General features: G+C 43.5%; 1 protein-coding gene and 1 pseudogene across 1 annotated transcript; both read left to right on the forward strand.

Annotated features, from left to right (window-relative positions):
- Positions 1 to 76: 76 nt before the first annotated feature.
- LOC136549906 (patatin-like protein 2) lies at positions 77 to 4,483 on the forward strand (annotated as a pseudogene).
- A 2,004-nt stretch (positions 4,484 to 6,487) lies between these two features.
- LOC136548736 (patatin-like protein 2) lies at positions 6,488 to 8,030 on the forward strand. Its single transcript, XM_066540156.1, has 5 exons — positions 6,488 to 6,633; positions 7,046 to 7,227; positions 7,303 to 7,489; positions 7,766 to 7,933; positions 8,016 to 8,030. The coding sequence occupies exons 1-5, from the start codon at positions 6,505 to 6,507 to the stop codon at positions 8,028 to 8,030; spliced, it is 681 nt and encodes a 226-aa protein (XP_066396253.1). The 5' UTR covers positions 6,488 to 6,504.
- The last annotated feature ends 7,147 nt before the right edge of the window (positions 8,031 to 15,177 follow it).

The following is a 15,177-nucleotide window of genomic DNA, read 5'->3' on the forward strand; positions in this document are numbered from 1 at the left end:
ATACTAGAGCAGTGTTCCTGCACAAATGGGAGAAATGGCTGGTAGTCTCACATGCAACAGTCCAGGAGCAGCCACCTACGATGGATCATAACCCAACAGTTGTAAAACAAATCAATATGGGGAGAATTTCTCTTGGACCAACTTATTTGATGATATCATTGATATCCACCTTCAGGTATCCTAGGCGTGTTTTGTTTGTCGTACAAGGCATGCATGATGTCTTGGTCAATCTTTTACTTCCATTGCTGCATCATGGGGCTTTGAGAAATACTGCTTCCTTGACTTGTCTTTTTGCTTTCATTGACCAAACACACTTGCCTTTATCATCTTGCAAAAGCATGCTGTTTGAGCAAGATATAAGTTATACATGTAAACACACTTGCCTTTATCATCTTGCAAAAGGCATGCTGTTTGAGTATTTCCTGTAGGTCGATATTCTCACATCTAATCGGATGGATGGAGCTCTTCTCAAAATTGGTGACCAGGCCGGTGATATTACCAAAAAGCCTGCAGAATTCCTTTGACCACATCTAAGTCAGGCTTGCTCACATTAATGAAGATTGCTGCGACATCCGCATATAAAGATGTCTAACCTCTTACTAGTTACTACTGACATGATAATTTCTCATAATACACAGCGTTGATGTCATGCACCTTCCTTTTTTGTACTTAAACTATGTAGCAAATTTCATTTTTCCATTTGCATATAGGTTCACCTAAGTTTGTATTATCAGCTGCACTAATTTTATGTTTTAACGATAACTATTGGATCCACAATACTTCCCTGCACAGTCATCTTCATTCTTTTGTTCTTTACACCTTTTGGAAATCAAACATCTATCCTTTAGATTTCTCTTTGCCCAAAGAGTCTTGAATCCTTAATCATGAGATGATATCTAGTCGTAGCATGTGACCTTACATAATATATGAAATGTGATTACACTTTTAGCCTTTGGAAACCTGGAAGTCTACAGCTTGTCCCTTCATTGAGCCAAGGAAAAAAGTGATAATCTTTCTGTTAGTTCATGTGATGTGGAGAACAGAAAATAATCATTTGCTTATAAAAGGAATGAACATACCTCAGCAATGATGCAACAATTGTTTCCCTATAGCTGCATGATGTCCACAGTCAACTATGCAGCAGCGAGCTTCTTCCTGATCTTGGTATCTTAGTCAATCAGCATGAAATAGCACATGGAATTTGTCACCTTTGACAGGGTTGCATGCATCGGCGCAAGCTGAGGTTGAAAACTTGAAATAGTGCACAGAGGCTTGCTTTCTTTTGGTTCTGAATAAGTGAGTACTAGTTTTCCATCATAACTAAAGCATTGAATTGTGACAATTTCCTTTTTCTAGCAGTGCCTTCAGGGCATTAGTAGATCCCTTAGCTTAAGGACAACTCAGAAAGGGATGTTTATTTATTCCCCCAAAAATGATAATTATTTCTCACAAATGCAAGCATCTCAGTCGTTACAATAAAGAGAACCACATTTTCCATTCCTAGAAATATTATAATAAGCATTAAAATTTTACTTAGGTGACTGTTTGTGTTCCTTTAAAACACCCTAACCTAACCACCCTTAACAATGTTTCAAACATTTGACTTGTACGTTTGCACTTATGAATGGAGTATTTGACATGTTGCCATATTGGGCACGATGTTATCCCACGTTTAAGTTGCGCATAATGGCTAACCACTGAATGTATAGATCCTCTTGGTAACATCTCTTCTCTTTATGTTTAGCCAGTTCCTTTGCCTGCCAATACCTTGAAATTTCTCGTCTCGAAGCCTATAAATACTTGTCCTGTATGTACATATATTTCAGCATCCTTGGCATCCTGATTGTCCTTGGTGAAGGTTCAATTGTGTTAAACCAGCCCTTAGAGAGACTCGGAATATGGAGAAAGGAAAACACATCCAGCCACCAACTTATGGAAACCTTGTAACGATTCTTTCTATTGATGGTGGAGGCATTCGAGGAATCATTCCGGCTGTTGTTCTCACCTTTCTGGAGTCAGAGTTGCAGGTAAATCTGTAGAAGCAGAACTGCACAATGTGGTTTCATGTATCGTATGATTGCCTAGGCAACACTAACTTAGTGAGAGATATGATAGTTTAGAACTCCCTATTGCATATGTTGCTCGCATGAAGGTGATAAGTGCATTTGTAGAGTCCAAAATTTGTTGATATGCTAGTTCAAAGTACAAACCATTTAGAATTAAACCCAATTCACAACTATATTCCATCGTGGGCGATAATTCTGGAGAAGCATTGTTAACTTAAACCTTAATAGATTATGACTTTCATAAAACCTGAGTAAATCTTGAAAGCCTGTCGCAATTTGCATTGCAGTCAGAATTAGGAGTGCCATCCTATTTTTAATACGCTAAATGTTCTCTTGATTGATTCTTATGTAAAACTGTTCTTCTTAATTGATAAAGAAACTTGATGGAGAGGAAGCCAGGTTAGCAGATTACTTCGATGTCATTGCTGGGACCAGCACAGGGGGGCTTGTGACCTCAATGCTGGTTGCACCAAACAATTCAAACAGGCCACTCTTTGCAGCCAAGGATATTCAAGCATTTTATATGAACCATGCTCCCAAGATTTTCCCACAGCAGAGGTGAGTACATATCTTATTGTTCTTGTTAATTGGATTGCAAACTTTCCGGTCAACATTTTTTTGGTCTTTCTTTAGGGGTCCATTCGGTAGGATAATGAGGATATTCCGATCGCTGTCAGGACCTTCCTATGATGGTGAGTACCTTCATGAAGTTGTCAGAAAGAAGTTAGGAATCACCAGGCTGCATGAGACTTTAACTGATGTGGTAATACCAACTTTCGACATCAAGCGGCTACAACCTATTATTTTCTCGTCCTATGAGGTGTGGCTCTTTCTCTCACCCCTGCCCAATCTATCCCTCTCTATTCTGTGAAGAGCGGTGATTCATACCGTAACACATTGTCTCTGCATGTTTATGACAATGAGTTAGAACCAAATAACTTCAGCCGTGTATGAAATGTTTGCTACTCAAATAAAAACACTTCAACTGGTGTTAGAATAAATCAAGGGGAAAGATCAAAAGTGAATAACAGGGACTTCTGTTCATCCTCCATGCTTAAAATTTACATGACCACGGGCATTTTCTTTTATATCATAGGTTAAGAATGAGAAGTACAGCACAATGGATGCTCTACTATCAGATATTTGTATCAGCACATCTACTGCTCCAACTTATCTTCCTGCACAGTAGTTCAAGACAGAAGATTTCCATGGGAACACCAAGGAGTTCCATCTTATTGATGGAGGTGTAGCTGCCAATAATCCGGTGCGATATTTATCAGTAATTATGCGTTAGTATCAGAAATTTGCAATTTAATCATGATGCAAGGTTGATAAATTATTTGCAGTTCTTATATGTGTAAAATCTTGCAAAGTATCAACATAGTATGCGATTTAGGAATTAAAAGTAACTTCGAACTTTTTAAGGAAACCTAATTTATCTTTCTTTTGTTTAGGCTTTAGTTGCCATTGGAGATGTAACCAAACAAATATTCAAGGAAAACCCAGTAACCAAACAAATATTCAAGGAAAACCCAGATTTCTTCCCAATAAAACCTATGGATTATGGCCGGCTTTTGGTCGTTTCACTAGGCACAGGCTCAGCAAAGTTTGAAGCAAACTACAATGCATAAACGGCTAAATCATGGGGAGTGTTGGGTTGGTTGCTTGGCAGTGGATCCACTCCCTTGGTAGATATTTTCACGCAGGCAAGTGCAGATATGGTGGATATCCATATCTCTGCTGTTTTCAAAGCCTTGCATTCTGAGCAAAACTATCTGAGGATTCAGGTGAGTACAGTGTATACATTTAGTTTGCAGAGCTAATAGATTTGCTTTGTCTCAAAAATTTCTATTTCAAAATAACAGGATGATACTCTACAAGGGACACTGTCCTCTGTTGATGTTGCGACCAAGGAAAATATGGAGAAACTTGCCAGAGTTGGAGATATGCTACTAAAGAAACCTGTCTCTCAGGCGAACTTGGAAACTGGCCATATGATGCCGGCTTGTCATAGGCCAGAGATGATCAATGAAGAAGCTCTAAAGAGGTTAGTTTTACGTCTACAGCTCCTATCGTAATGATGATTGCATTAGAACACCCAACTAGGATGTACTTAGCTGTTTATTTACAGATTTGCGGAGCTGCTGTCTGATGAAAGGCGAATTCGCAAGACAAGATCGCCAAAATGATGAAAGCCCTCATGCTTGTTTCAACACACTGAGAGAACTCTGCATTACTTCAATTAAGAACTATGGTTGATATTATTTGTTGATATGAATTGTAACAATAAAACAATTTGTAGGTGACCATGCTGACACTGTAAATTGATGATGTTGGAATCTGCCGGCTGGCTTTTGTAGCGTGTAAAAAAATGGAAAATACCAATATTCTTTTTAATAAATATCAGCATTGGATTACTTGTATCATTGTTTTGTTAGTATTGATGGTTTTAATTCAGCGGTTCAGCCGACAAGGGAAGAAAAAGGTTCCAGGTCGGCCATGCACTTAAACATTGGAGCAGATCCCAGCAGTGCTGCATGGAACAAGTACCTGGTACGATTGTGCCTCGCTTTCTTCAGAGAAATAGGCTAATCGATCTTTGCTTTGAATAACAGGCAAGATGAGCTTGTTTTTCAGAAAGAGCTGTGCCTTTGGTACTTGCGTAGGCTTCTGCCGTTGGGCATGGGCATTCGATTTGGAGCGTGTACAGTCTAGACAAATGTGTAGCAAGGGGTTCACTGGATCAAAGGCAAAGCTGCCCATATTTTATGGCGTACTTTATGGATGGTCAATGCAAGAGGATCATCTGTGAGAATCTTTTAGCTTCTGATGAAAGTTTCACCTCATTACATTGCTGTCACATAAAACTGTAAACACTGAGGTAGTTGTGGCCAGATCGCGGACCTTTGCAGCAACCAAGGGGCAAGGGTGCTGGGATTGATATGGGTACAGCACAAACCGTCTATAGCTTTCCAAAACGAGGTAGCCGGCCATGTGGTGCTCTACAGAACACTCATTTGCCCCCTCAAGGCTGCAACTTGAAGAAAAGGACTTGAACATCCATCACCAATCGATTTGGGAGCACCGAAAGATCTCGTCAATCTCAGGAAGTAGGTGTATCATGCAACTTTAGGAATACAAATTGTCGACAAGAGTCCTTTGTTTAATATGATAGCTACGTTCAGATGAGTGACACTGGGCAGAAAGAGTAGAGACAGTTGGCATTTGGAATCAGAGTGCCCTCCCCTTTCCCTGGATGGCGGCTAAATATGCTGCAATTAACTAGAGCTCAGAGCTCCGGCCAGCCAGCCCTGGCGGCATTTGGTCACCCCTTAGTGCCCCATGGCTGCACCCCATGGACCATCGTTTCCGAAAAAGCCCCATTTGACAAGTATTTCCGGCAATATAGAATGGTCGCCGTCGCCCTGCCCCTGACAGGACAGGCGTGAGCTTTTTTTTTAGCCTTTTCCCGTGATATAGGGGTGTTTGATTCTTTAGTCGTTTTTAAAATTTATGTCACATCGAATGCTTAGATATTAATAAAGAGCATTAAATATAGATTAATTATAAAACCAATTACATAGATAAAGGCTAATTTGCGAGATAATTTTTTAAGCCTAATTAATCTGTCATTAGCACATGTTTATTGTAGCACCATATTGTCAAATCATGGCTTAATTAGGCTTAAAAGATTCGTCTCGTAAATTAGTCGTAAATTGTATAATTAGTTTCGTAATTAGTCTATATTTAATACTCTATGTATGTATCTAAACATTCGATGTGACAGAAAGTTTAGGAGCGCCTACCGAAGCAAACAGGGCCATAGTGGCCTGCGCTAGTTGGGTGTCCTAAACCGTTGGTTGGATCCTTGAGCAGGTGACTTTACAACGCCGTCCCACTCACCATATTGTCAAATCATGGCTTAATTAGGCTTAAAAGATTCGTCTCGTAAATTAGTCGTAAGTTGTATAATTAGTTTCGTAATTAGTCTATATTTAATACTCTATGTATGTATCTAAACATTCGATGTGACAGAAAGTTTAGGAGCGCCTACCGAAGTAAACAGGGCCATAGTGGCCTGCGCTAGTTGGGTGTCCTAAACCGTTGGTTGGATCCTTGAGCAGGTGACTTTACAACGCCGTCCCACTCGCCAGGCTGGCCATGCCTCGTACTGATAGCCCTTTTGTTTTCGGCGTCACAATAGTGCAAACCGGCCGGAGCACTTCAGCTCCCTATAAATTGTCGCAGAGATCGCTCCTCTCGAATGGGCTCAAGGAGACTACTAGTGCTAGCACCAGCAGACTACCAGAGCAACATCTCCCTTCTCACGCTACACCAGTGCCTAGACTCCACACATATATTTCAGCATCTTTGGCATCCTGATTGTCCTTGGTGAAGGTTCAATTGTGTTAAACCGGCCCTTCGAGAGACTCGGAGTATGGAGAAAGGAAAACACATCCAGCCACCAACTTATGGAAACCTTGTAACGATTCTTTCTATTGATGGTGGAGGCATTCGAGGAATCATTCCGGCTGTTGTTCTCACCTTTCTGGAGTCAGAGTTGCAGGTAAATCTGTAGAAGCAGAACTGCACAATGTGGTTTCATGTATCGTATGATTGCCTAGGCAACACTAACTTAGTGAGAGATATGATAGTTTAGAACTCCCTATTGCATATGTTGCTCGCATGAAGGTGATGAGTGCATTTGTAGGGTCCAAAATTTGTTGATATGCTAGTTCAAAGTACAAACCATTTAGAATTAAACCCAATTCACAACTATATTCCATCGTGGGCGATAATTCTGGAGAAGCATTGTTAACTTAAACCTTAATAGATTATGACTTTCATAAAACCTGAGTAAATCTTGAAAGCCTGTCGCAATTTGCATTGCAGTCATAATTAGGAGTGCCATCCTATTTTTAATACGCTAAATGTTCTCTTGATTGATTCTTATGTAAAACTGTTCTTAATTGATAAAGAAACTTGATGGAGAGGAAGCCAGGTTAGCAGATTACTTCGATGTCATTGCTGGGACCAGCACAGGGGGGCTTGTGACCTCAATGCTGGTTGCACCAAACAATACAAACAGGCCACTCTTTGAAGCCAAGGATATTCAAGCATTTTATATGAAGCATGCTCCCAAGATTTTCCCACAGCAGAGGTGAATACATATCTTATTGTTCTTGTTAATTGGATTGCAAACTTTCCAGTCAACATTTTTTTGGTCTTTCTTTAGGGGTCCATTCGGTAGGATAATGAGGATATTCCGATCGCTGTCAGGACCTTCCTATGATGGTAAGTACCTTCATGAAGTTGTCAGAAAGAAGTTAGGAATCACCAGGCTGCATGAGACTTTAACAGATGTGGTAATACCAACTTTCGACATCAAGCGGCTACAACCTATTATTTTCTCGTCCTATGAGGTGTGGCTCTTTCTCTCACCCCTACCCAATCTATCCCTCTCTATTCTGTGAAGAGCGGTGATTCATACCGTAACACATTGTCTCTGCATGTTTATGACAATGAGTTAGAACCAAATAACTTCAGCCGTGTATGAAATGTTTGCTACTCAAATAAAAACACTTCAACTGGTGTTAGAATAAATCAAGGGGAAAGATCAAAAGTGAATAACAGGGACTTCTGTTCATCCTCCATGCTTAAAATTTACATGACAACGGGCATTTTGTTTTATATCATAGGTTAAGAATGAGAAGTACAGCACAATGGATGCTCTACTATCAGATATTTGTATCAGCACATCTGCTGCTCCAACTTATCTTCCTGCACACTACTTCAAGACAGAAGATTTCCATGGGAACACCAAGGAGTTCCATCTTATTGATGGAGGAGTAGCTGCCAATAATCCGGTATGATTTTTATCAGTAATTATGCATTAGTGTCGGAAATTTGCAATTCAATCATGATGCAAGGTTGATAAATTATTTGCAGTTCTTATATGTGTAAAATCTTGCAAAGTATCAACATAATACATCCCAGGCCTTCCTCTTCGAAAGCCTGGACTTCGTCGCTGACCGGCTCGGCATACTACACCTCCGCGAGGAGGCTCACATCCTGGCACCCGTCGGAGGGATGCCCTCCATCGACTCTAGGACGCATGACTTTGACTACGCGGCATCTACGCTTTATTCCGAGCAAACTCTCTGCTCAAACCCCGCTGTAAGTAACGTACATGCTGTTATTTACTTGCTTTTCTCTATCTTCTACCAATTATCCGGAGGAACCCCGTTGTCCCTGACGCAACTGCCATATGACCGGTTCCCCTACGGTCTCACGTCTTCCATGGATGCATACGCCCGAGGGCTCGAAAGGATGCCGACGTCGCCCCCTCTCGCATCCGAATTCATGGGAATGGCGGACTATGCTCCCACCTATTTCTTCGACCTCATGGATAACGATATCGAGAGTGACGGCTCCAGCATCGGTGACATGGCGCCTAGCCATCGTCCGTCCCAGGAGTGCACCATGGTGGACGCTCCGAGACAACCACCGGCGGAAGCAGAGTCCTCATGGACTCACACCTCACTGGACTCTCGTGCGGAGACCCTCGAGCTCACACGGGAGCACATCGAGGCACTGCGACAACAGTGGCTGCATCAGCCACCGACTACGCCAGCGCGCTCAGCGCACTACACTACGCCCCGTGCGCGTAGACCGGCGAGTGCCGCCTAGGGTCACGCCCGTCAGGTCTAGCGCAACACCATGGACAGGGGGACCGATCCCCCATAGTTCGCTCGGGCCTGTCAGAACATCGCCGCCACAACAATGCTTCTGCGTGGCCTGTCCGAGCCAAACGACCCTCATGAACAGGCGATCCACCAAAACCTCCGAGCACTAGTGGAGACCATCGTTGTTCAACAAGCGGAGTGCTCCGTATCACGACGCTGACTCACGGCCTCGCTCCCCGTTAGGGGAACGAGGACACGACAGATAGGTCGCTCCACCCGATCGCCGCTGCAATCACCGAGCGCGGCATAGGAGGCCGCATTGGCACCTCATCTTGACTCAGCGATCGCTCCGCACCGACCGCCTGTACATGCGTGGCTTGGACCAAACCAAGACACACATAGCAGCGACCGGAGTCCTAGCCCTGATGGCCCGTTACTGTAGACCTATGTCCAAAACCTCCAGCGAGCGCCGCTCCCACCACGCTCCAACGGAGGCCAGGGCAGAGGAAAGGCCAAGAGCCAGGATCAGGACAAGGGCCCCTCCACGTAGAGGGAAAAAAAGAATAGAAAGGATTGCCATCGACCACCCAACTCCATGTTGGACGCCACGACTGATCACATGGGCATGCAGCCCCAGCAGGACCCTCCGGGCTACTTTCACGAGCTCATGGAGAGCCCGTGCACCAACCACGACTACCCCATCAAACACTTCTACAAGGACTGCCAGCTCCTCAAGCGCCTTCTGCGGCAGGCCGGCAGGCCAAAGGAAAAGAAAGGCGAAGAAGCAGCAACCGAGAAAGGGGGCGTAGCGGGCAAGGATCCAGACGACTGAAGGATGAAGTGATCTGACCGGACGCCTACCAGCTCAAGGACAACAATGACGACATTCTCTCCGAATGCTTGGAACAACTATGTCATTTTTCTTCCCCTAAGTTTCAGTCTTACCATTATTTACTTAGCGTGTGCTCCTATAAAAGTACCCCGACTCAAACACTTTTTAGCCCAGGGTGCTCGAGGGCTCCACTAGGGCACACTGCTACCTCTCTGTTTTATTTACTATCATATGGTGAAATTCCTTCCTACCCAACCAAAAGGATAGTTTGTTCCTTTAATTTGCCTTACGCAGCTTTGCTTTAAAAATATTCCGACCGATCGCACCCCGCCTTTCCCTACGGTTACGAGCAGCCAAGCCTTGCGGGCCATGCCCTAGGCTCCCAAGGTCGTAGCCTATGGGACAAACGGGCAGGTACGAGAGAGAGAATAAAAAACAAAACCATGCTAAGGAAAAACTAAGGAACAAAAGGGGAACATGCTTTTTCGAACGGAGTGACTCCATTATAGAAAACAAAACAGGTCGTAGTCATTAAAGCACACAGGAACATTTACACAGGGGCTCCCCCACAAACTTGAACTTTTTACACTCACTAAAATACTTATATTTCACAAGTTATTGGACCGGCCCGACGGCATCTGCTATCGGTGCGACCAACGAGGGCGTGGGCTGCTCACTCCCTGGCGGCACGACATTCAGCTCGGTCGAAACCGGGGCGACGTTCACCTCCAACCCAGGCTCTGTACCATCCGCAGGCTGGGCAGCGTCCTCCCCACGCATGCTTCTGGCCATGTCTTCACAATGAACGTCCATCACCCATTGGGCAGAGACTTGATCTGCCATTGACCTCACATGCGGTAGCAAGCCCTCCCTGATTAACTGGATGTCCTCCATGCCCAGGCCTTCAGCATACCCACTGTAGATGGAAGCGAAGTCCAAGTTTAGGTGGTGCATCGCCACCAAAGTCAGCACCCCCGATGCTCCGTAGAACAGTCCGCTCCTGATAAGGTCTCGGACCGCATCCAGAACCTCCGCCAGCTGGACGACGGGCGCTCTAGTACTTGGCACCGACTCGAAGACTTCCGAGATGACCAGCTAGGCAACATTGCGGATCTAGTCAAGATCCCCCTCGAGAGCATGTCGCTCTTCACGAGACTTGGCCAGTTCCTCCGTGTTCCGGCTGAAGGTCGCCTTGATCATCTCTAGGTCCTGCTCCAGCGTCTTCACCTTTCCACCCAGCTCTGAAAGAAGAGCGACAAGCTCAGAAACAGGCCGAAGGAAAAACCAACACAATGAAAAACAGAAAAGGTATGTACCGACGTGGATGTTCTCAAGGGTAGAGAGATCCTCTGCCTACCGGGCCGCCTGCTCACGCAACCGAGTGCTCACGTCCTTCGTCCCTATCACCCAGCCCCAGAGCGCGAGCACCTCCCGGTCTGGATCCGACTGGGCCTTCCACTCCACCTCTAGTGTAACAACCCAAAAATCCATATACCAAAAATACCAACTACAAAATTTTTCTCAAAAACTCCCATGGGTTGATGAGTGTCATGTATAGAAACCCAACCTAAGAGATGCATTAGGTCTAACCCCAACCCAAGTCAACACATAAGCATGGCATGCCATATGTTAATCATGTTTATTTAAATACTGACAAATGAAACATAGCATACATTGTTAACTAAAATGGTGATTTGGATTTTCATCTGTTTTATGTAATGCCTAACAACTCCTTTAAAGAAATACACCATAAAGTAATTATTACTCAAACCAATGAATAAATGTTTAAAGAGAAAACTATTTCCATTTTTGTATAACAAAACTACACCTAATTTTTGTTATACAAAATAGCTAAATAAATTCCTAATATATATATAAAAGAATGTTGTGGGCCTCATATCTAAAACTCCAATGAATAAGGTACACCAATTTTGAATTCAAATTTCAAATCAATTTGAAATTTAAACAAAGGAGAAGAAAAATAAAACAGAAAAAGGGAAAAAGAAAAGAAGGCCCGCAGCTGGCTCGGCCTGCTTGGCCCGCTAGCGCGCAGCAGCTAGCCAGCCCAGCTAGCGCACGCAGCAGCAGGCCAGCCCAACTCGCGCGGCCAGCCCAGCGTGCAGCCCGGCGCATCGCTCACGCCCGCACGCCTCCCCGCTTCCCTTGCTGCCGCTGCCATTGGACCCCGCATGTCAGTCGCACACCGCCACAGTGTCGTCTTCTTCGCGCCCATGCCTCAACTGCCCACGTGACCGGAGGCCGACAGCGTTGGCAGGAGCGGGCCAGGGGGTCACGCCCGGGGCATGGCTGTAACACCTCTGGTGTTTTGACCTAGCACTAAAACTTGACATGTCATCATATGCATTGTAAAGCATTCATAAAGTAGAAAATTTTGAATGCATTCACTAAATAAGCTTTATTTCATAAGTTATTATTTTATGTGATGTGATTCAAAACTTTAAATAAAGATCATGACCATAAGGGTCAAATTTCAGGTGATCATGTGAGGCCATGTGTCATTTGACTCAAATAACCCTAATGGGCCATGTTACTGGTCAACAATCAAAGTTAAAGTAAAAAGGTAAACAAATCAAATTTGAATTCAAATTCAAATCATAAAAGTCCTTTTTGCCCCTTTTGTCTAATTCAAAATCCATTTGGAATTTGGGGTTGTGACAAAAAGCAAAGTTGAAGCTTATTTTATAAGGATCAACTTTGGTATTCAAAGTTTTTCAAGTTTACATATAAAATTTGGAGTAATTTTGAAATGATTCAAATGCTCAAATGCATCCCAAATTCAAATTTCAAAATGGAGGCAGAATTTGAAAATATTCCTTGAAGAAAAGTTGTAGAGTTTGAAAAGTTGAGCAACTTTCATTTTTGAAGATTTTCAACTTCTTTAGAAAAATTGTGAGTACTTTGCAAAATAAACGCAGTGGCAATTCTATAAATATTTCAAAAATCAAGTTGGCAACAGGGCGCCACCGCCCCACCGTCGGCGTCCTTTCTCTGGTCTTCCAGGCGCCCGTGGCCACCCTCGGCTTTGCGCTGGCACAGGGTGCACACTGGGTGTTGTTCCCGCGTGCTCCTGGCCACGCTATAAAGCCCAGACGTCGTCGTTTGCTTTTCTTCCTTCCCTCTGTTTTCTCGACGCCGCCGCCTCAACTCAGGCGAGCTCCCCTCGCCTCCTCAGTGCAAGATAGCCCCTAGAAAAGTAGTGTTCCAGTTTTGCCTACTCCTTGCGCCTCCAACCGACCTATTGTTACCACTTGATTTCATCGGGAACCACCGCTAGCGACTCTTCTTCCTCACGGTCGGCGACCTCGACCGAAACTCCGATTCACCGTGGCCAGCATCATTCGGTGAGCTATTGCCCATGCTTGTTGTCTCTACAGCTTCGTCTCAATGCTGTAGTGCTTCATCTACTCTTGCTTGGTTGTTTTGCCCACAGCAGTCGCCGGAACGCCGTCGTCGACGAGGTCCGCTCCACCGTGATCACTGTCACCGTCGAAACGTGTCACCATAGCTTCTCCGGTCTCGCTCGTTGCTTCAACACATTCGGGGTGAGCCACTGATGCTTCCTAGACTCTTTGTTTCATAGTTACCAACCTTGTTTCAGTCGGCATAACGTTGCCGTGCCACCACGTTTGCCATGGCTGGCGTTAGCCTTGTTTCGTGTTGTAATCAACCTCCGAAATGCCACAGATCGATGCGCCTAGTTCTTGTGAACGTTTTGGTGCTTTGGCCATCGCTGTTGGGCTCACCGTCAGCGAGTTAGCACCGTTGTCGCCGTGGTCAAAGCCAGAGGTTAGGGATGACATGTGGGGACTGGCTGTCAGTGAGAGAGAGGGAGAGAACAGTGAGTTTTGATATTTTCTGAATTTTGAATAGTGCTGAAACTTTGGGAATTTATAAGAAAATAATCATAGCTCCAAAAATTCTAAAAATTTGTGTGTAGCTTCTGTACATGTTCTAGTATGGTTTAAAAATATGAAACTTGAAATTTGAATAAATTTTTAATGTTCAAAAATTCAGTCAATTAATTGATAAATGCAATTTCCATGATTTTTGTAGGCCACTGTATAATTCCAAAAATTATGAAATTTGTTTTAGTACACTAATTTGTCATGAGGAAGATTACATAAAATTTTGAGGTCATTTGGAACAAGTTCATTTTTGGGCTTATTTCCAAATTAATTCAAAAATATATAAAAGCAAACCCTAAGTGTTAGATTAGTGTTTGATCTTGTTTTGGTCATGTTTTGTGGCTAATAGGGTTTCAATATCAATTTGGTCAAGTCACTTGTGTGGTCCTTGATGGTAGGATTGCAAGTTGGTTTTGTTGGCTTGCAACTGTACCATGAAGGAAAGTTGTATTTGAGGTGTTGTTATATTTTATGTACCATGAAAGCATCATGTTTACATTATCATCATGTTAAAGCATATGTTATCATTTCGTGTAGAATCCGAGAGTGAACCGATCCTAGTTGAGCAAGTTGTGGAAGGATCCCCGGTTGCCTCGGGATTCGATATTTGTGGTACTGATTTGGAACCTGAGATCGTCAACGAAGGCAAGCCTCGGTTTATGCATTAAACCCTTACCTTGTTTACTTTGAAAAGTTTATCACCTATGTTACCTATTGCATTAAGTTGATTATTTCGAATGTTACCTACTTGATGCATTGCCTACCTTGTTAATTGTTTACCATCCTTGAAGATGATTTCATTTACAAAGGCGTAGAATGCTTAGTATGCTTATGGTAGGCTTTCAAAGTAAAAGTTTCGATACAATCAAAGATGGCATACTGGCCAAAGAAAGAAAGAAGATAGAATGAACTAGAGACTAGTCGGGTAACTTATCTTGAATGTTGGGTAATGTTGTCGACTATGTCACTTAAAGGCCACTCATTGTGGATCTTCTGAACAAGACACTTTGTAGTACTAGTCACATACTTTGGTAAGCCTACTTCGGCTAATCCGATACTAAGACGAATGCCCACGCACTGGGAGTGGAGAGATGGCGGGAGTAGCATGTACCCTTGTGGCTAGAATGTGGCCAGATTTGAGGTGTGCTGTGCTCTCGGGTGGCATGGAGACGGCTTAGTATAGATGGATCCGGTAGCGAGGTCGATATATGCAAGATTAAGTTCTACATATGTCATGTGATAAGGAATCCCTAGCTGGGACTTGAATCAATTCGAATTGCCGGTGCTCCATGGATATGGAGACTCGATTCATTACAGAAGCAATACAGGACTGGTGAATTACTAAAACATGAGAAAAAGAATGGAATGAGAAGGATTGGAATATGGGAAATGTACATTTAGTTTGAGATAATGAACTAAAAGGACTTAGGGGTAAAACTTGAAAATAGGATGAAGAATAGTAAGCTTTTGGCAAAGAACTTTTGAATCTTGCTACATCCTTACCTTGCCCCAACACCTGCATCTTTAAAGTCTTTCACCCCCCTATTACGCCGGGTCAGTCTTGCTGAGTACTTTTATACTCAGGGTTTGTTAACCCTTGTTGCAGGTGAGTTGCATGCGCAGGCTTGTTTTGGTCCCTGCTGCATGTCTGTGTTTGAAGTCAATGA

Source organism: Miscanthus floridulus, chromosome 4 (assembly GCF_019320115.1).
Source record: "Miscanthus floridulus cultivar M001 chromosome 4, ASM1932011v1, whole genome shotgun sequence".
NCBI classification, from domain to species: domain Eukaryota; kingdom Viridiplantae; phylum Streptophyta; class Magnoliopsida; order Poales; family Poaceae; genus Miscanthus; species Miscanthus floridulus.

Coding starts and splice junctions, on each gene's coding strand:
- LOC136548736 (XM_066540156.1), top strand. CDS start 6,505: ATGGAGAAAGGAAAACACATCCAGCCACCAACTTATGGAAACCTTGTA. Junction 7,228..7,302: donor AAGATTTTCCCACAGCAGAG/GTGAATACATAT, acceptor GTCTTTCTTTAG/GGGTCCATTCGGTAGGATAA. Junction 7,490..7,765: donor TTATTTTCTCGTCCTATGAG/GTGTGGCTCTTT, acceptor TTTATATCATAG/GTTAAGAATGAGAAGTACAG.